At 34.1% G+C, this 27,277-nt stretch overlaps 3 protein-coding genes across 3 annotated transcripts in view; 2 read left to right on the top strand and 1 right to left on the bottom strand.

Annotated features, from left to right (window-relative positions):
- Positions 1 to 4,285: 4,285 nt before the first annotated feature.
- LOC134239530 (uncharacterized) lies at positions 4,286 to 10,026 on the bottom strand. The gene is made up of 13 exons (XM_062721701.1): positions 9,840 to 10,026; positions 9,412 to 9,503; positions 9,150 to 9,265; positions 8,925 to 9,033; positions 7,199 to 7,287; positions 6,720 to 6,869; positions 6,262 to 6,432; positions 5,977 to 6,046; positions 5,652 to 5,730; positions 5,373 to 5,532; positions 5,074 to 5,117; positions 4,894 to 4,951; positions 4,286 to 4,491 (listed from the first exon to the last, which is right to left on the bottom strand). The coding sequence occupies exons 1-13, from the start codon at positions 10,007 to 10,009 to the stop codon at positions 4,456 to 4,458; spliced, it is 1,344 nt and encodes a 447-aa protein (XP_062577685.1). The 5' UTR covers positions 10,010 to 10,026; the 3' UTR covers positions 4,286 to 4,455.
- A 501-nt stretch (positions 10,027 to 10,527) lies between these two features.
- Positions 10,528 to 27,277, top strand: part of LOC134239527 (vesicle-associated membrane protein 8-like) — a 43,816-nt gene continuing 27,066 nt past the window's right edge. Inside the window, exon 1 of the mRNA XM_062721699.1 lies at positions 10,528 to 10,539. The gene's annotated coding sequence lies outside the window, so the exon portion shown is untranslated. The remainder of the gene's footprint in view (positions 10,540 to 27,277) is intronic.
- Positions 11,097 to 14,194, top strand: LOC134239528 (uncharacterized). The gene is made up of 5 exons (XM_062721700.1): positions 11,097 to 11,227; positions 11,930 to 12,044; positions 12,266 to 12,399; positions 13,897 to 13,973; positions 14,081 to 14,194. The coding sequence occupies exons 1-5, from the start codon at positions 11,199 to 11,201 to the stop codon at positions 14,176 to 14,178; spliced, it is 453 nt and encodes a 150-aa protein (XP_062577684.1). The 5' UTR covers positions 11,097 to 11,198; the 3' UTR covers positions 14,179 to 14,194.

Below are 27,277 nucleotides of genomic sequence, written 5' to 3'. Positions count from 1 at the left end.
CACTTCTTAGGTTTTGGTCGTCCGTGTTTGCTCTGCTCCTGTTTTTGTATTGTTTTATGGACTTTGATAATGAATACTTTTCGTTATCTCCATATCCTTCATTCCATAACCTTGTAAAAATACATTAATTTTCATGGGATCAAATGTTCGTAGTATTAGGAAAACATGCAGTTTCAAGGGAGTTGGGTTTCGTAGATTCAGAAGCTTTTTTTTTTTGTCTTGATTTGAAATTTTAATATTTTGTGGCGGACATGAATTCAAAGATATCTTTCTTTTAAGAAAACTACGAAATTGTACCCAAAATAAAATTTAGTGATTTCGCAGTGCAAGTATTACTGTGTCATAGCAATTTTTCAATGATATATTATTATGCGCCCGAATTGATAGATCCGGGGCGTGTATTGTTTTTGTCCTGTCTGTCTGTTTGTCTGTTTGTTTGTCTGCAAACTTTAACCTTCGCCATAACTTTTGAACCATGAAAGATAGAGACTTCACATTCGGTATGCATACTCCACTAATTAAGCTCTTTCATATGACACCAAGGCCAATGACCTTGTGACCTTGACTGTGACCTATATGCTAAAAATAGCTTTTATCTGCAAACTTTAACCTTCGCCATAACTTTTAAACCGTGTAAGATAGAGACTTCGTATTCGGTATGCATACTCCACTAATTAAGCTCTTTCATATGACACCAAGGCCAATGACCTTGTGACCTTGACTGTGACCTGTATGCTAAAAATAGTTTTTTCGTATCTTTGTCATAACTTTCGAACCATATAAGATAGAGACTGCATATTTAGTATGCATATTCCACTAAATAATCTCTTTCAAATGACACCAAGGTCAATAACCTTGTGACCTTGACTGTGAATTTTATGCTAAAAATAGTTTTTTCGTATCTTTGCCATAACTTTCGAACCACAAGAGATAGAGACTTCATATTTGGTATCCATACTTTACTAATCAATTTCTTTCAAATGACACCAGGTCAATGACCTTGACTGTGACATATATGCTAAAAAATAGGTTTTTTAGAATTTTGTTGCCGCCGGGCGCATAGTGTTTCACAAACACATCTTGTTTGATTTAGTGTAAATTTATTGATGTATTTTTTCCTGTCTTTGACATAATATCCCTTAGTCATATCACTACCAATACTAGTTTATGTCAAAATCTGATGATTCAATTACCTTTGTGTCGTTTAACATTAGCCACAATTGTATCCAACGAGGGACAGATTCAGGAAATCGAGAGGATGTGTCTTTCTACAAAAAAGAAAATGAGAGTTAATTAAATTGTTTCATAAAAAGTTTGTGAGATCGTCACCATCGTCTCAAGCGCTACGGTTTGTCCAGAGTCCGCATACTAGCATATATGCATGTAGCTATCTCCTTTCCGGCCAGAATGGAATAGGTTTGTACATTTGGCCGTGGTTTGTTTCTTTTCTTTGTTTGTATATTATTTAACGTCCCTCTTGAGAATTTTTCACTCATATGGAGACGCCACCTCTTGCCGGTGGAGAGCTGCATATTTTGTCCTATGCTCGGCACTCAGTGTCATTGAGCCTTCAGGGATCTGTTTCGTGCCAGCCCCTATACTGCAGCACGGGACCTCTGTTTAAATACGGTTTCATCCGAAGGACCGGTCTCCACGTCCAACAGAGGGATCGAACCCGCGACGTAAGGATCAAGTCCTTACTTCGAGAATCTAAAGCAGCCGCTCTAACGACTGCACTACGCGCGCTTGCGACGATGGGTCGTTGCTTTTGTACTGGATTGTACAATGTAGATGATCTAGTTTTCTTTCATTTATGAGATTGCTTATTTAAATACATAGACCATGTATTATCGATTAACAATAAATATACTTGTAGTGAACTGAATAGTCTTTCTATATTTTAATATTTTACTGACTATCGATAATAAAGGCAACCTTACAATTTCATTGTATGACAAACTTACTACCGTCAACTTTCCTTTCTTGCGTAGTAATATTCCGGTACCATCTGCATATAGTTTTACATCTTCTAACTTATTCAATACTCAAAAGCATACTCCGAATACAATCAATTTTATGATTTTTAAACCGATACAAGCTACTGACAAAAAAGTTGACAATACAGGGATTTCAACAAACTTGTCTTATAGTCAGCATTTCGTAGATTCTAGGGTCATTAAAGTGACCTTGTTAGCAAATGTAACCTAGCTATCATTGGGTCGTATTTTGACTGACTTGTTTCCAACTAATTGTTAAGACTTGTTTTATACAGAATTTGACTATGGGAAATTCTGTCTACCTTATCATGGCGGGTGTGACCGGTCAAAAGAGGATGTTTACTCCTCCTAGGCATCTGATTCTAGCCCGCGTTCTGTGGTGTTTTGTTTTTTTTTTTTGCCCTCTTCAATTGATCTGTCTACTAAGATTTTGAATTTTAAGAAAAAGAAAAAATACAAACTTGCCCATTGCCTCCCCCTCAAAAAAATATCAGGGGAAAAAAGGGCGGGGGTATATAGTTTTTGTTCTGTCCATCCGTCTGTCTGTCTGTTTGTCCGCAAAAACTTAAACCTTGCCCATCATTTTTGAGTGGCTAGGACTATGGCTTTCATATTTTACAGGTGTATTTTTTGCGATTAAACCTTTCTTTGGGTACTTCCAAATTTAACCTCTTGACCTTGGCCTCGGAGTTTTATGTACTTTTAAAAAAATACCACATTTTAACCTTGGCCATAACTTTAGAACAGTAGGAGCTAGGGCTTTCAATCTTCACAAGTGTATTCATTGTGACACGACCTTTCAGTGGATATAAATATTTTTGACCTTTTGACTTTGATCTTGGAGTTTGACCCACTTTTTAAAAACTTTAGCTTTGGCCATAGCTTTTGAACAGTTAGAACTAGGGTTTTCATGTTTCACAGGTGTATTCATTGTAACAAAACCTTCCGTTGGGTACCAACAATTTTGACCTTTGGAGTTTGATATGCATTTGAGAGAATTTAACCTTCGACATAAGCTGCCATATGGGGGCATCAGTGTTTCACAAACACATCTCCTTCATTTTTTTTAGGGGGGAGGTCATTTCATTCCACAATATGCTACAATTGGAGATGCAGATTGTACTGCCTTTCATGTTAATTTTAATTTACTGAAATATTTTCAAATACACAGTTAACCAATTTACTTTATTGCCACAAACAGAAAAAGTAGGGGTGCTAAAGTGTGCCCCAGTTATAAAAAGGTGATGACAATATACATGTATGTATAAAGGTTTGCCTGAGGTAAGTGTTACTGATGAGGTTTTCAGTAAAATGCTGAAATAAACAATTACAAATACATGTATACAAATACATATACTACAAATAAAATTTATACAAAGTTACTATGTTTGAATGAACTAAAACCAGGAACAATACTGACAAATTAGATACAGTTTTACTCACTTAAAGTTACAAAGGTTATTCAAAGTCACTTTAAATCAGCACTGAAACTGAAGCTTTAAAATGATAAATTGAGATTAACACATAAAACTTGCATTGTGATTGGTTATGGTTTGTCTGAGTTCGGACATTATAAAGTCTTTTACAAGAATGCATTGTCTGTGTGTGAAAATAGACAAAATAGTGAGATACACACAGGAACCAATTAGAATAACTATCAAACTGCAGATCTTTCCAGTTAATATGTAAAACACAGCAACATAAACAACAGACACAACTTAATGGCCAGTCAGAAAAAAACTGTCATAAAAACAATTAAAACAATGTATTTGCCATAAAAAAAAGTTGATACATTTTCCAATGTACTTAAAAAAATTCACAACCTGAAACTCTAAAAAACAATAAACAGAATGAAGAACACATACAGATCATTGTTTACAAAATATAATTATAAAATGTCGCTTTTTTCAACAGGATTAAAAAAAAATCATTTTTCCTAGAGTGTTGATAAAAATGAGGCCACACAGTAGGGGATTTGTATCTACAAATATTTTATATAATTTTATATTACATACAAACATTTTTAATATTATTTCAAGTTACATTTATTTAAAATTTTGACTTATGATCATGAGGCCTACTTATACATGTTTCTGAATTATTATACATATGTCCTGTATAATTTTTAGCCATTAAAACCCAGAAAAAAATCTGTGTGCTTGAATGCTTCCATTTTCAAAATAATGAAAAACAGCAAACATCTCCAATTTATGACAAAAAGCAATGAAGAAAATGATCAAGTTTATACACTTCTTTGGAATTTTTTTTTTTTTTTTTTTTTTTTTACATTTAATAATATATAACATCTTCATTGCACCAAAACTGAAATGTGAGTTACTGAGTATTTATATTGTTAATAAGGAACTAGGTCATGTAAATATATGTATGTACACAAAACCCAATATTATAATTCTTTTAATTGCTTTTTTTTCATTTTATATAAAAACACCTGTAGTCTTCAGCTGGTAGTAGGCTTCACTAAGGGCAGATACCACTGAAAAAGTGGGAAAAAAATTATAAGCAAAAAGTCATTGTATATAACTTATTGATTTCATGATCAAAGCATAGAAATCACGAGGTAATCAGGGTGCATATGTTCTTATTATGACAGTGTGTCCTCTAATGGATGCAGTGAAACCTAGACTTATATTTGATTTTTACAATTGTTTGCTGCTATGAAGATTGATATTGTAAAAACTACACAAATTTTACCTATAAACAATAAAATGTTTTTTTTTTATTTGTTAATGCAAGAATCAATGGTTGTAATTACTGCAAAAAAATATGATACATAACCTGCATAAGCTTCTTTTACATTGTGGAAAAAATACTTTTCTATCATTTTTTTAACGTCCCATTGATTTACAAAAATTAAATGCCCATTTTTCAACATTACCTCCTCTGTCATTCCTGCTATTTTTCTGCTCTCTGTATTAAACGGGGGCTTCAAAGACCTAAAAGTATAAAGCATTAAACAATAATAAACAATTTCATCAGGTATTCATTCAATCCTGAATTGACTTCAACATGTTCAATTTATTTTAAGAAATCAAATTTATTCAAACTTCTTACATACCCAAAGTACTGTTGCACTAATCTATGAAATGTTGGTATACAATCCTGGAAAAAAAAGTTCCACAGATGAAATCTCAGAGACATGCAAAATTCTCTACCTAAGTCCATATTTGAAATATGTGATTCCAAGCAGGGTTAATACATGTACATGTATAAGCTGTTGAAGGAATTTAACACTTACTTAGTATTATTTTTGGCAATTTCAGAGAACTACCATTATGGCATAAATTCTAACAAGGAATATATTTTGTTGCTCCACTGCATTTGACATTTCTATTGACTTCAGAAATTGAAACCTACCAGTGGAGGGTTGGAGTGAGTACAAACATAAGTGAACCATCTCATTCCTGCGGCCACATGAGTTATCTCATCTCGGAAAATGACCTCCAAGATGGCTGCCGATTCCTGGTCATTGTTCTTCACAAACTTTTCCAAGGTTTTTGGTTGTACATCAAGACCTCTTTAAACACAAATAAAAAAGATGAATTTAATTAAGATATTTCCATATCTTGAAAGCAATACTTTTTTAGGGAAAATAATAAATTTTTTAAAAAAGCCAAAATTTCCATGTGAGCTAACCTGGCTTCATGAACCATATGGACAACTGCCAGTCTTGCAAGTAAGCTGTCACTTGTGACTGTTGCAGAGGACCACAATGCTAAAAGTAAACGAACCACAAAATTAACAAAAAACGTGATTTATCAGCAGTAGATACATGTACCTACTCCTGATTTATATCTAGTTCCACACCTGTGAAATCAAAAAGAACTACAGATTTCCTGTCAGTTTGTCCCTCTGTCTGTCTGTCTGTCTGTCTGTCTAGCTGGATATAAGGACTTTATTCTATTCTAGAAAATATTTAAAAGAATAAGTTTATAAAATAGTTTAAGTAGGAACGACCTACCATTGTGAACAGGCAGAGCCCCAAAATAGCTTCCCAGGTCTTGTAGTCTGTCTGACAACATCTTATAATGCTGGAAAGAAGAAAAACTAAAATGTAGGCCTCTGGATAATGATTCACAGCATAAGACAGTAAAACAGTAAACTATGAAAATTACAACACACTGTCAATAACAACACAGCTACTTCATTTTCTAAATTTACCACAATGTCATGCTAAATAGTTGAATTTGACAGTGTCACAGGAAAGGGTTTTTTCCTTATTTTTTGAAATAGAAATTAGTCTGACCTTTGCTTCCTCACAGGCTACTCGGACAAAGTCATCATAGAAACCCTGTGGGAGAGCCTCATCAGTCCCCTCTGGTGTTGCCGTGGAGAAGCGGGCAATGATGTCCCATGACAAATCAATAGCCCACTGCTCGATGTTGGCCATAGAATGCAAGTTAGATATTCGGCTAGCCTAGAAGAAAAATTTACTTTGGGTTGGTGTTTTCATAATGTTTTTCTAACAGACTCAAGTAAAAAAGCATATTTTATATACCCCATATGTTTAGGTACATTTACTCAGAATTATTCTGACATTACATTGACCATATATTACCGGAGAGACCCCATTCCCTCTCTTTTTCTCCCTGCCCAGTTTTACGACGGTTAAATCTTTGTTTATATATTACCAGAGAGACCCCTTTCCCTCTCTTTTTCTCCCTGCCCAGTTTTACAACGGTTAAATCTTTGTTTATATATTACCAGAGAGACGCCCTTCCCTCTCTTTTTCTCCCTGCCTGGTTTTACGATGGTTAGATCTTTGTCCCTGGCCGGTTGGTCTGGTGGATGACTAACTCCGACAGTTAACTCCCCTTTTCTCCACATCTCTCCCACTCTCTGTGTCAGCTCTACCTAATATTTGTAAACAAAGGTATCATTAATGTATCCTCCTTTAATCCTTGTCAAGTTCATTATACTCCTCTGTACATATTTAAGTGTATTTCAATATTCACCTTATCATGATAATCAGTAGACTTTTACAATGCATTTATTCCTGTTTTACAATGCATTCATTCTATGTAAATGAAAATACATGTATACTAAATATTGTAGAGATGCCATATAAGTGTACTCTGTAAAGTTTATATATCATGGTCGTTTATTTTAAAAATAAAAAATAAGGGTGCAAACAGAAAATTCAATAAAAATAGAATAAGAACTTAATGGCTGGAGTTACCTACCTTTTGTTGAGGACAAGCTGTATTGAGGATCTTTGAGGCCCAGTATGCTAGACTTGCCGTGTCCTCATCCCCAGCGGTCTGAGCTGTTTCTGATTTTAAGAAAAAATTACATTTTTTATAGTAGCAGCTAGGAAGATTATTTTTTTTTTATACAAAATAGGAAACTGCTAATATGATCTGGCAAAATTAGATTAGCTTCAGCAGCAGTAGCTGCAATAATGTAGCCCTCCTCCGGTTTTTCTGGACAATGGTTGGGTAGAGATCTTTGTCCTACTACCCATGGCTGGTTGGTTTTTTGCGCCGACTTCGGCAGCTCGTTTCAATAAATACAGGTGAAATAAATTATGCCCGCCTCAACTTTTTCCTTTGAACATCCCTTAAAGTGTCCACTATAAAACTTTACTTTCTTACCTTTAAAAGGTTTAAATCCAGTAAAATATAAAGTTGTCAGCTTTTTCCTACAGCATAATGGCTGTTTGCTATTCATTTAAACCTTGTAAACAGTTCCATAATAATCTGTTTCCAATAATTCATACTATAGATCATTCTTATAAGAAATAGTAGTAGTACGAATTATTGGAAACAGATTATTGTGGAACTCTACATAAGGTTTAAATGAATAGCAAACAGCCATTATGCTGTCAGGAAAAATAAACACCTTTATATTTTACTGGATTTAAACCTTTTAAAGGTAAGAAAGGAAAGTTTTATAGTGATAGACACTTTATGTTCAAAGGAAAAAGTTGAGGCGGGCTGTTTTATTTCAGCCTGTATTTATTCTATGTAAATGAAAAAACACGTTGTATGGCACCTGTCTATTGTAGAGATGCCAAATTTTCAGTCTCTACCCATCTCGCTGAGATTAGGAGAGCATCTCCGTAATGGTGCAAATATTTTTTTTTAATAGGAGCGACTGCAGGCAAAATAAATTATTTTTACATTCAACTTACTTCTAATAAGACGAATTTTTTATTCACTGTCAAAATTAAATGCGAAAAACTTGTAAAATAACTCTGCATGTTTCCTTAGTTTACTTCAGCAGCCATGACAGTTCACGCGTGACGTAATGAGACTTTCGCTTGAAATTCAGAACAACTGAATTAAGCAATTATCGGTGTTTATAAATGTATGTGCTGAATTTCATCACAAAAACATAGGTATATAAAACCATTTTAAGTGTTATTTTTATGCAAGCAGCGATATTTATGTTTAAAATAAGGGAATTCCAAAAAGATCCGCTCCTATAGAACCTAAATTCTCATTGGCTGTCCCAAAATACAATCTATCAAGGTCAGTAAACATGGCGGATAAATTCGAGTTGTGATGTTGACATACACGAAAAAAAGCGATATACATTTTTTATATTTTTGCAGGTTTACTCTTGGATGACTACTTATTTTTTGTTAATAAAATAGCCATTTACTGTTAATTTGAGGAAACTGCTGAAAATCCCGCAGCTGCACCATTATAGCAAAATTGTATTCTCCCACTTTATTGCAGCGCAGCAGTTGTACACTATAAATGTGACAGATGAAGGAAATTGTACAAACAGACACGCTGACAACATGAATCCACAGACAGGCCAGTGAAAATGAGACATCTAATAGTCAAAACATGTATTCTGTATCAAAAAAGCTTTGTATATTATACCACTTCTAGGTGATACAAAAAAAAAAGAATATATGTAGTTCAATTGAGTCCAATCTTTGCTTTGTACTTTTCTTACCTGTTTCTGGTTTCTTGGTAACTGGATTCTTGAATGGTTTGGTTGACAACTCACTCCCTGTGTAAATGTAAAGCTGGTCATCCTTTATACAAACTTCATAGACATCTTGCTGTAAAATAACATGACAATATTATTAATTAAAGTATTTTAAAAAATACATTGTTTAACTCTTTAGTCTTTTAAAACATGTTCACATGTATTTTAAGGTACATGCTGGCAGTTCACCTTCAGTCCATAGGATGATTCCCCAGTTTCAAGGTCAAAGTCATAAGAGTGCCAAGGGCAGACAATCTTCTCCCGACCATCCAAATCCTCTATATCACCCTGCTCCAGAGGGCCACCTTAATATCAAGTTTGTAATCTTATTGACAATATTTGTATCAAATGAATCCATAAAATATAACAAAAGGGACTAGGGTTATTTATTTAATTGGCTCTTGACTTTTACAAACGAATTGTTTGAAATGCTTAAAATTTTGAATTTCACCTTCATGTGAACAAACTGCTCCCAGTGCATAGAATTTGTCTTTCTTTTTGCTGTAGATTACTACAATATCCTCTCCATCATCAGCATAATATCTGTGAAAAAAATTGAAAAAAAAAAAAAAATTATTTAAAAAAAATCTTTCTATTAACTGATTACTTAAAATTGTCAGTATAGGACATTTTCTAAGGATGCCTGTCATACTACATGTATGAGCCAAATATTATAAATGGAACATTCGCGGGAAAAGAAAGAGTAAGAGACTAAGAGTACTCCAAGAAACATTCTACTTTCCAACACGTATTAATTAATGATCGGCAATGTACATAGAAAGGTGGTTTCAGAAAGTGCAGTAGACAGTCAGAACATTTCGCTGAGTCTTTCAGAGTATTGCAACATCTGTTAGTAATCATGGCGAATAAAAGTTTTACCTGTTACAAATGTATTTTTTCAACTTGGTTACGGGTCCTGCACAATACCAGTTGGTTCCAGTAACCACGTCTCGTAAAGCAGTTACAAGATCTTTATTATATCCCGAAGTCATTCTCTGTTGACAATGATGCAATAAAAAGATTTTCCACAGTTTTTTGCCGAGTATCATTTGTGAAAGTAAACCGAAACCGAAAGCAAAAAAGATAACTCGTTCTTAGTGTATTCGATAATAAAATGCTAGTATTAACACACGAGCACGTCCGAATGTCACGAATGTCAATCATTTGGTCATGATATTATCCGTATCATTTTCATTACTAGCACTTTCCATGTTTACTTGAACTCGAAGTGATTTCAGTTTAAAATTCTCTAAAAAATGAAATGATCTTTTGTACATATTTGGAATTCTTTGAAAATGGCAAGTGATTTTTAGACAGTTTAAAATTCTTTTTAAATAAAAAAAGTGCTTTTCAAAAAATACAATCGTAATTAATAAAGTACTATTCATTAATCTTTTGTACAAATCCAGTCATTTTTTTTTTTTTCTGGATTCATTCTTTGTATTTTGTTGTATACAACCATCTGTATTTTACCGAAAAAGAAATCATTTCATTTAATTTTCTTTTTTTTTCAGTATATCATTTTATTCATATATATTCACTGTAGTTACATGTATTTCATCTATTACACCCGACTGTTTTATACCTCATGTTGCTATGATCACTAAAAATAATTAAACTTCTAGATTTGTTGGTTATTTGTCCTTAGATTTTTAATAAGTACTGAAAACTTAATTTACCTTGAAAATATATTTTTCAAATGAAAGCGCTTTCTTTAAAATACAATCTTTTGAAGTGATCAGTGTATTACAGCGTAAATTACCATTCATTAATGAATCATGTTGTGACTAATCCAGTCATGTTTTTTTCCATTCCTGGTGTACTTTCGAGTCACCATCAGTATTTTACCTAAGAAGAAATCATTTCATTAATTTTTTTTCTATTTTTTCAGTATATCATCTTGTTCATATACTCACTGTAGTTACATGTATTTCATATATTACACCAGACTGTTTTATACCTCATGTTGCTATGATCACTAAAAATAATCAAACTTCTAGATTTGTTTGTTATTTGTCCTTATTTTCGCCATATTTAAAAAGTACTGTTCTTGATTATTTAGCACTTAATTTACCTTGAAAAATGAAAATATAACCTTTAGGACTATACATGTTAACTGTATGAAAAACTTTTTTTTCACAGGAACTCCTTGATCAGTTAGAAAGAGAGGAGATTCCAGCTCATATTCGGGAAGCCAGATTAGAAGCTCTGAAAAAACAGAGCACTGATCTTCAGCTCATGAAAGAAAAGCAGCATGGTCTATATACGTATGATGTTTATACTTTCATTTAAAAACTACTGCAAATTTGCAACTTCTTTTTTGGGGAAATATTGTATTTACATGTATATTTTAAATAATCTTTGATACAAAGATACAGTAAAACTTCCCTTATCTGGACACTACTGGGTCATATTGTCAATTTATCAATGAAACTTGTGTTTATTTCCTTTTACCATCAAAATTAATTCAGGCTGCCCATTGACCCACAAATTAAATTGATTTTCATAGTATGTGGTTTTCTTTTTCGATATTTCTCACTACGTTATTGTAAGGATGAAGGGATGTATAATACTTTCAGGTAAATTTAATGAATTAGATTCATCAAAAAACATTTGTTAAAAAAAAGTTTCCCTAAAAGGATGAAACACGCCCTTCAGCACATTTAACCTTGCTTGGCAACAGTGATATATTTCAGAGAATAAAGACTGCATGGAATCTATGCGCACACACATCATCTTTTTTTGTACTATATAAAACATTCAGTGTTCTGGTAATATATAAATAAATACTGCATATAGTTGCACGAGGGTAACATTGAACATTTTCATCCCTAAAGAAGTATTGTCAACCTTGGCTGCACCTTGTTAACAATGGATTTAATGGGGTGAAAATTTTCAATGTTACCCTCATCTACATACATCTACATAAAATTTGTTTTAATTAACAAAATGTCATCAATAATTGACAGAGAGATTCCGGTGGAGAAAGGATTTCTAGATTTAACTACACAAGAAGAGAGGTGTGTTGTACACTTTTTTCATGAAGATTTCAGGAGATGTGCAATCATGGATACACACATAGAGGTATTTCTAATCATTAAAAATCATCTCTTTATGTAAAACAAATATCTTAAAAGAAAACATACTAGATTTCATACAATAAATGACATTATGTCATCTACCTGCATAAGATCGTCTAACTGTGTGAATGTACAGTGTATATGTATATATTTACTGAAGATGTGAATTTTTTATGAAATTAAATTCCTCATGCACACTTCATTGTCTTTATGTTATTTTTGCAGGCCTTGACAAAGAAATATTTTGAAACAAAGTTTGCCAAAATAAATGTAGATAAAGCAAAGTACTTTGTGGAGAAGCTTAAAATTCGAGTATTACCAGCTGTGTTGTGTTTCAAAAATGGACAAGTTGTAGACAGGTAAATTATTAACATATAATTTATGACAGATTTAGTTTTTTACTAATTTTAATAAAACAACTTTCATCACTCTATCAGTCTTTCAACGGCATGATTTTATTTAATAATTACCAGAAACGTCATGTGATAATTTCTCAGAGCTCCAGATAAGGTGCGTATTTGCAGAAATACGCATTAAATGTTGCAAAATATGCATTGAAAATTAAAATAGAGTGTACAATTACGCATTAGCAATCAGAGATACGCATTACACCACGAAAGTTCTGCGTACAAGTTGAAGAATACAGGTACGACTTACTTAATGATACGAATTGAGGTTATTAGTGTGTGATTTTTCTCAAAACGAAGTGCCAATTTAAAATCCTTTTAGTGACCAGGAATATTCTGGTAAATGACGACGACGATCTCCATTCAGGAGGAAGAATCGGAGATTTAGATTAAAATCAATTTCTATGTAGAAAGACTATGCACTTGGCATAACTTTTTTTTATTATGGGTTCATAGCCAATTTTTCATCTCTCTCAACTTGCCGTATTAACGAAGATTCTTTCAGTTTACTCTTGATACAATATTTTAAATGAAGGAAAAGTTTTCTATGTCTCTTATGGTACAGTGTACCTTGACCTACTGTATAATCTTCATTGTCAAAAAAGAATGCTTCCCAATCTTAGCAAAAAGTCTTGTTAGTATTTACAAAATTTATTTAAATAATTTATGCAGGAACTGACTTTTTTCCCTCTTCAAAAACTCATACTTCGATTACAAGCTCAAAATCAATATAAAGGTCAAAAAATTTATATATAAACAAAAATACTCTTCAACCATTTTGCTGAAAATCAAAATCTGCATTGATTTGAAAATCAGGGAGTAAATACACTTTGGGGTAAAAAATTATCTGGTTTCTTATTTCTTTCATAGTGTATAGCAGTTTCTTTAATACTAAACAAATTAACACACACTGAAATAAGCAATGCAATGAAAAGCTCTCAAAAATGATAACAGCTAGATGAAGAGTTTTTCCCTCTGATTGCTTTAGTCAATGTTTTACTAGACAGTCTTCTATAATCCTTATAATATTTATTGCATTTAGACTTATAGACTCAGTGTTCTCCTGTTATTTCAAAGTATTTAAAAGGGTTAAAGATCAATTGTAACAGGCTAGAGGTTGAGGTTTATGACAAAGCTCTGTGGACCTTACAACAATTAAATTTATATTCTTTCATTTAAAGCGGCATTTTTGTCGATTAATTGAAGTGGTCAATTTTGATTGTAGCTGGTTCCTAGGGAAAACACTGAATAGACACTTAGTAATTTACTCAACCTTTAATTTGCTCATGCACAGAGCATGCATATACCCTGTTCATCAAATTCAAGTTTATTATGTGAATAAAATTCAGTGTGGGGGTTCAGTTTGGGGTCTGGGTCAAGATTTTAAAAAAATACCAAAATGCATTTTTTCCTGGCATTTTAAAAAAAATTATATTTATTATTTTTCAGGATAATTGGTTTTGAAGAACTTGGGAACACAGACAGCTTTCCTACCTCAGTTTTAGAAAAAAGACTTGGGAAATCAGGTAAAACATTATGACACAGAGCAGCGAGCCATAAATTACAGATAGAAACTGATCCATTAATAGTTGTATATGAAGTTGTTAACCATCTATTATTTTCTATGTTGTAGGTGTAATAGACGTCCCCGATGTCAGACCCACAAATAAAACTGTGTTTGGTTTTAACAAACCATCAGAAGACTGTAGTAGTGATGATGATGATTATTAAAAGATTTTTATTTTAATTGTTGTTTGTCAATTTTTGAAGTTAAATATTGCAGTGAACTTCATGTGCTAAAAGCCTATAGCTTTAGATATATAAACATAGGTAATCAGAAATAACACAGCTCACCTCAACGAATGTAGTCTTTAAGTATTAAGGCAAAGTCGCACAATTACCCAACAAAGAGTGTACATCCAAAAATGCAAAATTTATGCAATTTTGATCTGATACTTTGGAAAAGACCTAAATAAAAACTTCAAACTAGTTCTTCAATCTTCATCACGAAAATGTAATTAAAATTCAGCATCTGAAGCAAGTTTGAGAGTTTTCATCCCTTGATGCATCATTTGTGCAAGTTTGGTTTATATAAGCCTTATAGTTTCTTGGTATTAGACCTGCACCCGTTACTTTTTCCTGGACCATTATGTGGAAAATGTATGTCGAATTCAGCATCTGAAGCAAATCCTTTAGTGTGCATCCTAAGATGTATCATCCATGCAGGTTTGCACAACATAGAGTTTATAGTTACTTGGAAATGAAACCTGCATAAAAATTTAACCTCTTCACTCATCCAGAAAATGTAGGTCAGATTCAGCATCCGAAGCCGAAGCAAATCCTTTAGTGTGCATCCTAAGGTGTATCATCCATGCAAGTTTGGTCATTAAAGAGCTCAAAGTTACTTGGAAATGAATCTTGCACCAAAAACTTTAACCTGTTCACCCATCCGTAAAATGTAGGTCAGATTCAGCCTCCGAAACAAGTCTGGTAGTATGCATCCTAAGATGTATCATCCATGCAAGTTTAGTCATTATAGGACTCATATATAGTAACTTGGAAATGTAACCTGCACCAAAAACTTTAACCTGTTGACTCATCTGGAAAATGTAGGTCAGATTCAGCATCTGAAGCAAGTCTGGTAGTATGCATACTAAGATGTACCATCCATGAAAGTTTGGTCATTATAGGACTCTAATAGTATCTTTGAAATGAAACCTGCACCAAAAACTTCAACCTGTTCACTCAACCGGAAAATGTAGGTCAGATTCCGCATCCGAAGCAAGCCTGGTAGTGTGCATCCTTAGATGTATCATATTCATGCAAGTTTGGTCAATATAGGGCTTATAGTTACTTGGAAATAAGACCTGTGCCAAAAACTTTTAACCTGTTCACTCATGCGTAGGTCAGATTCAGCATCCGAAGCAAGCCTGGTCGTGTGCATCCTTAGATGTATTATCCATGCAAGTTTGGTCAACATACAGCTTATAATGATAAGGAACTACGTTACAATAAAAACTGGACAAAAATTGTAGATGACTTAGAAAAAATTTTGAGTCTTGGAAAAAAAGAAAATTAACAATTCTTGGCAAAGTCTGTGTAATTAATAGTCTAGCAATATCAAAAATTATATATGTTGGGTCAATTTTAAACTTTCCAAATGAAAATACAGTGAAGAAAATACAAAGTCTAATTTTCAATTTTGTATGGAACAAGAGGCCCATGGGCCACATCGCTCACCTGAACACTAAGGGTAGGAAAAAGTACAAAATGGCTTTTTATTGTAAAATTTAAATCCAAAAGTAGTCCCATGACCAATCATGGATTTGCTATTTTTTAGAAAATGATTTTTAAAAAGAATTTTCCTATATATTTCTATGTAAAAGTTTGGTCGGCCATTTTGGCCCCGCCCTACCCCTGGGGATCATGATTTGAAAAAATTTGAATCTACACTACTTGAGCATGCTTCCATATAAATATGATGAATTATGGCTTTGTCACTCTTGAGAAGAAGATTTTTAAAGAATTTTCCTATATATTTCTATGTAAAACTTTGGTCGGCCATTTTGGCCCCGCCCTACCCCCGGGGGTCATGATTTGAACAAACTTGAATCTACACTACCTGAGCATGCTTCCATATAAATATGATGAATTATGGCTTTGTCACTCTTGAGAAGAAGATTTTTAAAGAATTTTCCTATATATTTCTATGTATAACTTTGGTCGGCCATTTTGGCCCCGTCCTACCGCCGGGGGTCATGATTTGAACAAACTTGAATCTACACTACCTGAGTTTGCTTCCATATTAATATGATGAATTATGGCTTTGTCATTCTTGAGAAGAAGATTTTTAACGAATTTTCCTATATATTTCTATGTAAAAGTTTGGTCGGCCATTTTGGCCCCGCCCTACCCCCTGGGGGTCATGATTTGAACAAACTTGAATCTTCACTACCTGAACATGCTTCCATATGAATATGATGAATTATGGCTTTGTTATTCTTGAGAAGAAGATTTTTAATGACTTTATCAATACATTTCTATGTAAAACTTTGGTCGGCCATTGTGGCCCCGTCCTACCCCCGGGGGTCATGATTTGAACAAACTTGAATCTACACTACCTGAGCATGCTTCCATATAAATATGATGAATTATAGCTTTGTCATTCTTGAGAAGAAGATTTTTAAAGAATTTTCCTATATATTTCTATGTAAAACTTTGGTCTGCCATTTTGGCCCCGCCCTTCCCCCGGGGGTCATGATTTGAAAAAATTTGAATCTACACTACCTGAGGCTGTTTCCCCATAAGTTTCATCTTTCCTGGCACAGTGGTTCTTGAGAAGAAGATTTTTTAAATATGCCACCAAATTTTCATTAATTCCCAATTATCTCCCCTTGAATGAGGGCGTGGCCCTTCATTTGAACAAACCTGAATCCCCTTCACCCAAGAATACTTTCTGTCAATTAAGTTTGGTTGAAATTGGCCCAGCGGTTCTTGAGAAGAAGTTGAAAATGTGAAAAGTTTACAGACAGACGGACAGACAGACAGACAGACGGATGCTGGACAAAATGTGATCAGAAAAGCTCACTTGAGCTTTCAGCTCAGGTGAGCTAATAAAAAAAGGAGACAGAATAAAATGAAACACTCACTGATTGGAAGTGTTCAAGAAGGAGGAATAGGTATTGTTGATGTTCCTTTAAAACTAAAATGATCTGTAAAAGTATCGTGGATTAAAAACATATTAAGTAAAGCAAATTCCTTATTCCTATTTGTTGATAGTTTGTGTATAGCGAGAAATATCTATGTAAAACAAACATTATTGATACAAAAGATCATCGAATTGTACAAAGAAATGCTAGTATTTTTTAATGAATGTAAAAGAAACAAAAGAGAACTGAATTTGAATGTATGGCACGCCAAATTCACAAAAATGAGATAATCATAGTTTCACAATTGATAAACTAGGTTTATCGGTTGTAAACCATAGTTTACGGACTGTTAACTATAGTTAACAACGTTAATCTATATTTCACATCTGTAAACCATCGTTAACGCGATAATCTATGTTTCACAACCGTAAACTATACTTAACACCGAAAACAATCATTTGCGATTGCAAAACATAGATTATCTGATAAATACAGTTTTGCGATTTGTAAACTATAGTTTACAAACCGTTAACTATTGTTAACGATCTGATAAATATAGTTTCATGATTTGTGAAACTATGATTAACAACTCTTAACTATAGTTTACGATTGTAAACTATAGTTTACAAACGTGAATCTATGTTTATCAACAAAATCTATTGTTAACGCTTGATTCCTACAGATAAACTTATAGATTAGCATTCGTAAACTATAGTTAAGGACCGTTAAATATAGTTTTACAGATGAAAACTATGCTTAACGAATCGTTAACCATAGTTTACAGTTTGCAAACTATAGTTTACAGTCGATAAACCTAGTTTATCAATTGTGAAACTAGGTTTATCTCATTTTTGTGAATTTGGAGTGCCATATGAATGCTTTATTAAAGGAACCACTGTGGTGTAATAATAAAATGAATTATAAAAACAAGAGGCCCATGGGCCACATCACTCACCTGAGCACTTAGGGTAGGAAAAAGTAGAAAATGGCTTTTTATTGTAAAGTTTAAATCCAAAAGTAGTCCCATGACCAATCATGGATTTGCTATTTTTTAGAAAATGATTTTTAAAGAATTTTCCTATATATTTCTATGTAAAAGTTTGGTCGGCCATTTTGGCCCCGTCCTACCCCTGGGGGTCATGATTTGAACAAATTTGAATTTACACTATCTGAGCATGCTTCCATATAAATATAATAAATTATGGCTTGGAGAAAGATGTTTAAAGAATTTTCCTATATATTTCTATGTAAAACGTTGGTCGGCCATTTTGGCCCCACCCTACCCCCAGGGGTCATGATTTGAACAAACTTGAATCTACACTACCTGAGCATGCTTCCATATAAATATGATGAATTATGGCTTTGTCAGTCTTGAGAAGAAGATTTTTAAAGAATTTTCCTATATATTTCTATGTAAAAGTTTGGTCGGCCATTTTGGCCCCGCCCTATCCCTGGGGGTCATGATTTATTCAAACTTGAATCTACACTACCTGAACATGCTTCCATATAAATATGATGAATTATGGCTTTGTCATTCTTGGGAAGAAGATTTTTAAAGAATTTTCCTATATATTTCTATGTAAAAGTTTGGTTGGCCATTTTGGCCCCGCCCTACCCCCGGGGGTCATGATTTGAACAAACTTGAATCTACACTACCTGAGCATGCTTCCATATAAATATGATGAATTATGGCTTTGTCATTCTTGTGAAGAAGATTTTTATAGAATTTTCCTATACAGTGGACCTTCAGATATCCGGACGCCATATATCCGGATGCTTCAGTATCCGGACGATTTTTCATCGGAACGAAATTTTAAAATGTTATTCTGTCTTTTTAAACTGGTGATTCAGATATCCGGATGCTTCACATATCCGGACAAATTGACTGGGAACCAAAGCGTCCGGATAAATGAGGGTCCACTGTATATTTCTATGTAAAAGTTTGGTCGGCCATTTTGGCCCCGCCCTACCCCCGGGGGTCATGATTTGAACAAACTTGAATCTACACTACCTGAGCATGCTTCCATATAAATATGATGAATTATGGCTTTGTCACTCTTGAGAAGAAGATTTTTAAAGAATTTTCCTATATATTTCTATGTAAAAGTTTGGTCGGACATTTTGGCCCCGCCCTACCCCCGGGGGTCATGATTTGAACAAACTTGAATCTACACTACCTGAGCATGCTTCCATATAAATATGATGAATTATGGCTTTGTCATTCTTGAGAAGAAGATTTTTAAAGAATTTTCCTATATATTTCTATGTAAAAGTTTGGTCGGCCATTTTGGCCCCGCCCTACCCCCGGGGGTCATGATTTAAACAAACTTGAATCTACACTACCTGAGCATGCTCCCATATAAATATGATGAATTATGGCTTTGTCATTCTTGAGAAGAAGATTTTTAAAGAAATTTCCTGTATATTTCTATGTAAAACTTTGGTCGGCCATTTTGGCCCCGCCCTACCCCCGGGGGTCATGATTTGAACAAACTAAAATTTACACGACCTGAGGATGTTTTCCCGTAAGTTTCATCTCTCCTGGCATAGTGGTTTTTGAGAAGAAGATTTTTAAAATATGCCACCAAATTTTCATTAATTCCCAATTATCTCCCCTTGAATGAGGGCGTGGCCCTTTATTTGAACAAACTTGAATCCCCTTCACCCAAGGATACTTTGTGGCAAGTTTGGTTGAAATTGGCCCAGCGGTTCTTGAGAAGAAGTCGAAAATGTGAAAAGTTTACAGACAGACAGACAGACAGACGGACAGACAGACGGACAGACGGACGCCGGACAAAATGTGATCAGAAAAGCTCACTTGAGCCTTTGGCTCAGGTGAGCTAACAAGCCACTATTTTTTGTAAATAATGGCTGAAAAGTGGATTTAAATATATTGGTGATATTGTAGACAAAAATGGTATGCAACCCATAGAATGCATGGTTTTATGATAAACTTGTATGTAAGAGAAATTGGATTTGTAAATATATGATAATGAAAATTGTAGTTTTGAAAGCTTTTGTAGATTATGAATTTACAAATATACAGTATAACAAGAGGCCCAAGGGCCACAGCACTCACCTGAGCACATCAGCTAGGAAAAAGCATATATCAGATCAGAACTAAAAGTTTACTGAGGTGGGGTGGGGGTGGGCTTGAATTTTAACCCCCCAGGGGATCATAATTTGAACGAACTAGAATCTACACTACCTGAGGATGATTCCATATAAATATTACTAATCATTGCTTTGAAATACTTGAAAAGAAGATTTTAAAAGGTTGCCCTATATATTCCTATGTTAAATTTTGATCAGCCATTTTGGCCCCACCCTACCCCCGGGGGTCATGATTTGAATAAATTTGAATTTACACTAACTGAGGATGATTCCACATGAGTTTCATCTTTCCTGGCCCAGTGGTTCTTGAGAAGAAGATTTTTAAAGATTTTTCCTATATATATATTCCTATGTAAAACTTTGATCGGCCATTTTAGCCCCACCCTACCCCCGGGGGTCATGATTTGAACAAACTTGAATCTATACTACCTGAGGATGATTCCACATGAGTTTCATCTTTCCTGGCCCATTGGTTCTTGAGAAGAAGATTTTTAAAGATTCTTCCTATACATGTATACTCCTATGTAAAATTTTTATCGGCCATTTTAGCCCCACCCTACCCCTGGGGGTCATGATTTGAACAAATTTGAATCTACACTACCTCAGGATGATTCCACATGAGTTTCATCTTTCCTGGCTCAGTGGTTCTTGAGAAGAAGATTTTTAACAAGAGGCCCATAGGCCACATCGCTCACCTGAGAAGCTTTGACCATTCTGTTCTTTACCAGATTTCCCTCTTGTAATACATAATGCATCCCCACCCTCCCCCACTGATCATAATTTAGACATTTTGAAATCTACACTACCCCAGGATCCTTCCAAGTGCACATAAGTTTCAGCTTTTCTGGCCCAGTTGTTCTTGAGGAGAAGATTTTCAAAGATTTTTCCTATATATTTCTATGTAAAACTTCGATTCTCCATTGTGGTCCTGCCCTTCCCTCGGGGGTCATGATTTGAACAATTTAGAATCTACACTACCCCAGGATGCTTCCACATAAGTTTCAGCTTTTCTGGCCCAGTGGTTCTTGAGAAGATTTTTCCTATATATATCTAAGTAAAAATTTGATTCCCAATTGTGGCCCCGCCCTTCCCCGGGGGTCATGATTTTTACAATTTAAAATCTACACTACCCCAGGATGCTTCCACATACGTTTCAGCTTTTCTGGCAGAGTGGTTCTTGAAAAGAAGAGTTTTTAATCACCCCACCCTATTTTTGTCTTTTCTTGATTATCTCCCCTTGTGAGGGGACTTGGCCCTTTATTTTAACAATTTAAATTCCCCTTCACCCAAGGGTACTTTGTACCAAGTTTGGTCAAAATTGGCCCAGTGGTTCTTGAGAAGAAGTCAAAAATGTGAAAAGTTTACAGACGGACAGACAGACGGACGGATGACGACAGACAAAATGTGATCAGAAAAGCTCATTTGAGCCTTTGGCTCAGGTGAGCTAAAAACGTCATTAATTTTTCTCTAATTCATTATAATCTCCCCTTGGAAAAGGGCGTGGCCCTTCATTTGAACAAACTTGAATCCCCTTTACCCAAGGATACTTTGTAGCAAGTTTGGTTGAAATTGGCCCAGTGGTTCTTGAGAAGAAGATGAAAATGTGGCTCAGTGGTTCTTGAGAAGAAGATGAAAATGTGAAAAGTTAACAACAACAACTATGACTACGACGACGATAACGACAACGACGACAATGACAGACAACTGACAAATTTTGATCAGTAAAGCTCACTTGAGCCTTTGGCTCAGGTGAACTAAAAAATAATTCATACGATTTCCTATACCATCATCAAGTAATAATGTTTGATATTACTTCAAAATTGATGTATAATAACATTCTATGTCATGATAAATTTAAACCTCCATTACATCAATATTATTATGGAAAATTGTTTGAAATTCCAAACACAGCTTGGAAATCTATATATGAACAAAAAATATTAGTAATTGCAGATAGAGGCATATCAGACTTCAATTACAGATTATTAAATAACTTATTGTGTAATAGAGAAATGATGAAGAAATGGAAAATTGTGGAAAATGAAATGTGTGTTTTTTGTAGAGATGTAAAAGAAAACAATGAACATCTTATTCTAAAATGTCAAAATGTTTCTCAATATATGGGATGTTGTTCAGCAAGTTTTGAAATTTGATATATCATGGAAAAATATTGTTATTGGATTTTACATGTATAATGAAAAAAATGAAAAGATACATGTATAGGACATAGAAGTACTTTAAAAAACTGCTCCAAAAAACTTAACCTAATTAACCTGCGAAGCAGATATGCCAAGGGTATTACGCTTTAATTGTGAATAGTTAATATTTTGAGTTAAGTTCTCATTATTGAAATTTATGAAATCATGACATGATAAAGATTAATAAACAAAACTTTTTCTCAGGAAAATATTCATAGCATTTTCTTTCCTTTTAGCGAAAAATAATGTGGTATTCATGGGGCTCGATGATTTGTGACATTAACTCTTTTCCCCCTGTTGCCACCATTTCATGCACTTGCCATTTCCCTAGAGTGTATACATGTATCTGGCTGCCCCCTGAATCCAGTTTGACTGACTTGAAATGACTGACCATCATATTTGTGATGTGGCCCAACTTAACCGACATTTCTTGAAGTCATGCGAATGTTACCTAATTGATGTATATTTTTAAGGTATAGTGGGTTAATTTTGCACCATAATTTTGGTAACCAAAAAAATGTACAATTTTGTGCAAATTTTGAGAATTAGCTTTCAAAAATGGAGGGAGGACACCCTCATATTGAAAAACAAGAGGCCCAGGGGCCACAGCGCTCACCTGAGCACATCAGGCTTGAATTTACCCCCCCCCCCCCTTCCAGGCGTTCATCATTTGAACAAACTAGAATCTACACTACCTGAGGATGATTCCATATAAATATCACTAATCATAGCTTTGAAGTACTTGAAAAGAAGATTTTAAAAGGTTTCCCTATATATCCCTATGTAAAACTTGGGTCGGCCATTTTGGCCCCACCCTTGCCCCGGGGGTCATGATTTGAACAAACTTGAATCTACACTACCTGAGGATGATTCCACATGAGTTTCATCTTTCCTGGCCCAGTGGTTCTGGAGCAGAAGATTTTTAAAGATTTTTCCTATATATTCCTATGTAAAACTTGGGTCGGCCATTTTGGCCCCACCCTAGACCCGGGGGTCATGATTTGTACAAACTTGAATTTACACTACCTGAGGATGATTCCACATGAGTTTCATCTTTCCTGGCCCAGTGGTTGTGGAGAAGAAGATTTTTAAAGAGTTTTCCTATATATTCCTATGTAAAACTTGGGTCGGCCATTTTGGCCCCACCCTTGCCCCGGGGGTCATGATTTGAACAAACTTGAATCTTCACTACCTGAGGATAATTCCACATGAGTTTCATCTTTCCTGGCCCAGTGGTTGTGGAGAAGAAGATTTTTAAAGATTTTTCCTATATATTCCTATGTAAAGCTTGGGTCGGCCATTTTTGCCCCACCCTTGCCCCGGGGGTCATGATTTGAACAAACTTGAATCTACACTACCTAAGGATGCTTTCACATGAGTTTCATCTTTCCTGGCCCAGCGGTTCTGGAGAAGAAGATTTTTAAAAAATGCCATTAATTTTTAACAAATTCATAATTATCTCCCCTTGAAAAAGGGCTTGGCCCTTCATTTGAACAAACTTGAATCCCCTTCACCCAAGGATACTTTGTGCCAAGTTTGGTTGAAATTGGCCCAGTGGTTCTTGAGAAGAAGATGAAAATGTGAAAAGTTAACGACGACGACAACGACGACGACTACGACAACGACGACGACTACGACAACGACAGACAACGGACAAATTTTGATCAGAAAAGCTCACTTGAGCCTTAGGCTCAGGTGAGCTAATAATATTATAGTATGAAATAATGACCCTTTTTGCCCTATTTAGCGTGTGTATACTACTTCATGTAGGCAAATGATTTCAATCTTTGTGAGATTTTTGCAAATTGTAGAGATTTAACTTAAAGTATACTTTAACGTTAATATTAAGGAAAATTTTGTTACAATTGAGATTTAATTTTTCGTCTTCTGTTATACTTTGTCATGCTGTAGGCTTTTTGCTCATCATGTTCACCCATCTCCTTTGATAGATTGTCCTTTGGGTCAATGTGCAATATACCCTGTTGATTGTACTTTTGTCATACATTACCTAATTTTTCACAAAAATGTGTTCCTCGTCTGTACTAAATTGCAATTTTGAAAGACTGACTTTTGTAATGGAACAAGCTAATTATATGCTTGATGGCCAAATATCTCAAGAATTAACTGATAAATGTACTGCAAATTATACCAAATGGCATGAAACAAATTTCCAATAAATTATAAATGGCATTTTTACTGATTAACATGTACATCAATGATGAAAGATGTTATAAACATAGGTCTTGTGTTGCAGGAGATGCTGGACTTTTAAGGCCCTTTTTGCTCAAAGACTGATAGTGCAGATCTAGAATAAATTTGGTCTAAATTTGCAGCCCTCCACTGACAAGTGGAGACATTTTGATCTCTAAAATATTTTAATTTTGAAGTGAAACAAAAACCATCAGGACTTGAATAGATTGTTAAACATTTCAAGTTTTAAGAAAGACAAATTTTTTAATCAAGATTTATTGAACATGAAATTTATGTGAAACATCATAATAAATAAATTTTGCTTGATGAAAATCTAAACATTTAAAAATATGGTAATTTTATACAAATTTACAAGAGAATGTAATACTCCAATTCATAATAGAAACCTTGATCTGAAATTGGTCTGCAATTTTTGTTTTCTAAATTGATATTAAATGCTTCATACTGCTTTAAAAAATGCTCAAGAGAAAATCTTCAAACTAAAAACCTAATGAGTAATTAACACATTTGGAAATTAGCAACAGAAAATGTGCACATGAAAACTCAAAGCATGTTTTTAACAAATAAAAATGTGTTGGTTACTATACGAGTCAAACATTTTACACACGAATGTTCAGAAAACCAACTAAATGCATTGCATGCACCAGTCTAAATCCTGTGCACCATGACATATGATCCAATTTTCTTCTTGATAAAGAAAATGAATCAGAAAATAAAACAATACATTCTGTACAGGATTTCTATTATATATATTTGCCTGCCTATAAATCTACATGCATGTCCAATCAGAATTTTTTCCCCCCTTCACTTATAAGGATTTTCATTATATGGGGCACACTGAATTTGAAATATCCCTCAATAAAGTTTTTTATAAAAGGTATTCCATATATGAAAGGATAAAATTACTTTCAAGTATGTATACCATCTGACTGGTCGCAGAAGCATTAAAAAAATCTTCACCCTATAGAATTCTGGCAAATTAAGTGATTTTATTCTGAAAGTGGGTATATATTTCTAGTTAATAATTTTTGGCCATATTAGGAATAACTATTTTCTATGACATTTTCAATTTGATTAACAACATTTTTTTTTTTGTTAATGCCAAAATTTCTGATGATGAATAAAAAATCTTTTAAAGGACAGGCAAACAATACTATTACATAATGTTATAACATAAGATATTTGTTAATTACAGCAGTTTTCATACTGGGGTTAGATATATTTGGACTAGAACATAATGCAGTTTGAAGAATACAGTAAACCAAGTCATTTCCGTAGGTTTTTACTTTTTGCAATTGGAACATTTTATAAGGAAACATTCAAACTGTTTAACTTTCAATTCTGAAATTTGATCTAAACAACTGCTAACTTTTTGATTTCTTGTCACAGCACTTTTGTAACCAGAAGTCTCTGTCGAGACTGAAGCTCTACTGGTTTGTACTTATAGCAAAGGAAGAGAAAAGTACTTAAGCAGTTGGAAATTGAAACTTTTCAACAGCAATAAATAGAATAATGATCCTTGATTAAGTCTCTTTATGTTCTTAGTGCAGTCTACTTGCATGCCACATTTATATTATAATCAGACTAAAATTGTAGGAGGAGTAGCATTTTGAAAGAATTTCACAGAAATTTCTATTTTTAGTAACCACGGCAACACCGTTCATCGAAATCAAAAACTGATACACAGAATTATGTATCTTATTGTAGTCTACTTGTGTGCCAAGTTATATTGAAATCAGACTAAAACTGTAGAAGGAGTAGCATTTTGAAAGAATTTCACAGAAATTTCTATTTTTAGTAACCACGGCAACACCGTTCATCGAAATCAAAAACCGATACACAGAATTGTGTACCTTAGTGTAGTCTACTTGTGTGCCAAGTTATATTTAAATCAGACTAAAACTGTAGGAGGAGTAGCATTTTGAAAGAATTTCACAGAAATTTCTATTTTTAGTAACCACGGCAACACCGTTCATCGAAATCAAAAACCGATACACAGAATTATGTATCTTAGTGTAGTCTACTTGTGTGCCAAGTTATATTGAAATCAGACTAAAACTGTAGGAGGAGTAGCATTTTGAAAGAATTTCACAGAAATTTCTATTTTTAGTAACCACGGCAACACCGTTCATCGAAATCAAAAACCGATATACAGAATTGTGTATCTTAGTGTAGTCTACTTGTGTGCCAAGTTATATTGAAATCAGACCAAAACTGTAGGAGGAGTAGCATTTTGAAAAATTGTTTACAGACAGACAGACGGACAGACAGACAGACAGACGGACGGACGACGGACGCATTACTATCGCATAAGCTCTTCTGGTCTCTGACCAGTAGAGCTAAAAAGCACGGAAAGAGTAGAAGGAAGGGAAATGTATAACACCCCCCCCCCACACCCCTCTGTTCTGAAAAGATTTGTCTGTGTCAAATTCAGCAAACATAAAATGGGAAAAAAAATCTGCTGTGTGATTTAAGTCACACAATTTGCCGTCATTTTTTATGTCATGCGAGTTTGTATACAGTCTATGGTGTCATATAGATGCAGGAACTAACCAGCACAAATTTGGACTTTGGCAGAAAATACTTGTCACAAGGTATACACAAGTTTTTGAGTAAGCATATGACCCGACACATTCATACACATATATATTGCACATT

Source organism: Saccostrea cucullata, unplaced genomic scaffold (assembly GCF_032062105.1).
Source record: "Saccostrea cucullata isolate Sc308-1 unplaced genomic scaffold, CSIRO_AGI_Scuc_v1 ctg3215, whole genome shotgun sequence".
Taxonomy (NCBI): domain Eukaryota; kingdom Metazoa; phylum Mollusca; class Bivalvia; order Ostreida; family Ostreidae; genus Saccostrea; species Saccostrea cuccullata.
Note: the sequence above shows the minus strand (reverse complement) of the source record. Positions and strands in the feature narration are given on the sequence as shown.

Bases quoted from the DNA above. Each gene is read 5' to 3' on its own strand.
- LOC134239528 (XM_062721700.1), top strand. From the start codon at position 11,199: ATGAAAGAAAAGCAGCATGGTCTATATAC. The intron at 12,045-12,265 runs GTATTTCTAATC...TTATTTTTGCAG, and splicing joins TCATGGATACACACATAGAG to GCCTTGACAAAGAAATATTT. The intron at 13,974-14,080 runs GTAAAACATTAT...TCTATGTTGTAG, and splicing joins AAAAAGACTTGGGAAATCAG to GTGTAATAGACGTCCCCGAT.
- LOC134239530 (XM_062721701.1), bottom strand. From the start codon at position 10,009: ATGATACTCGGCAAAAAACTGTGGAAAATCTTTTTATTGCATCATTGT. The intron at 9,266-9,411 runs GTGAAATTCAAA...CTTGATATTAAG, and splicing joins AGCAGTTTGTTCACATGAAG to GTGGCCCTCTGGAGCAGGGT. The intron at 5,731-5,976 runs GTAGGTCGTTCC...GTTTACTTTTAG, and splicing joins GGCTCTGCCTGTTCACAATG to CATTGTGGTCCTCTGCAACA.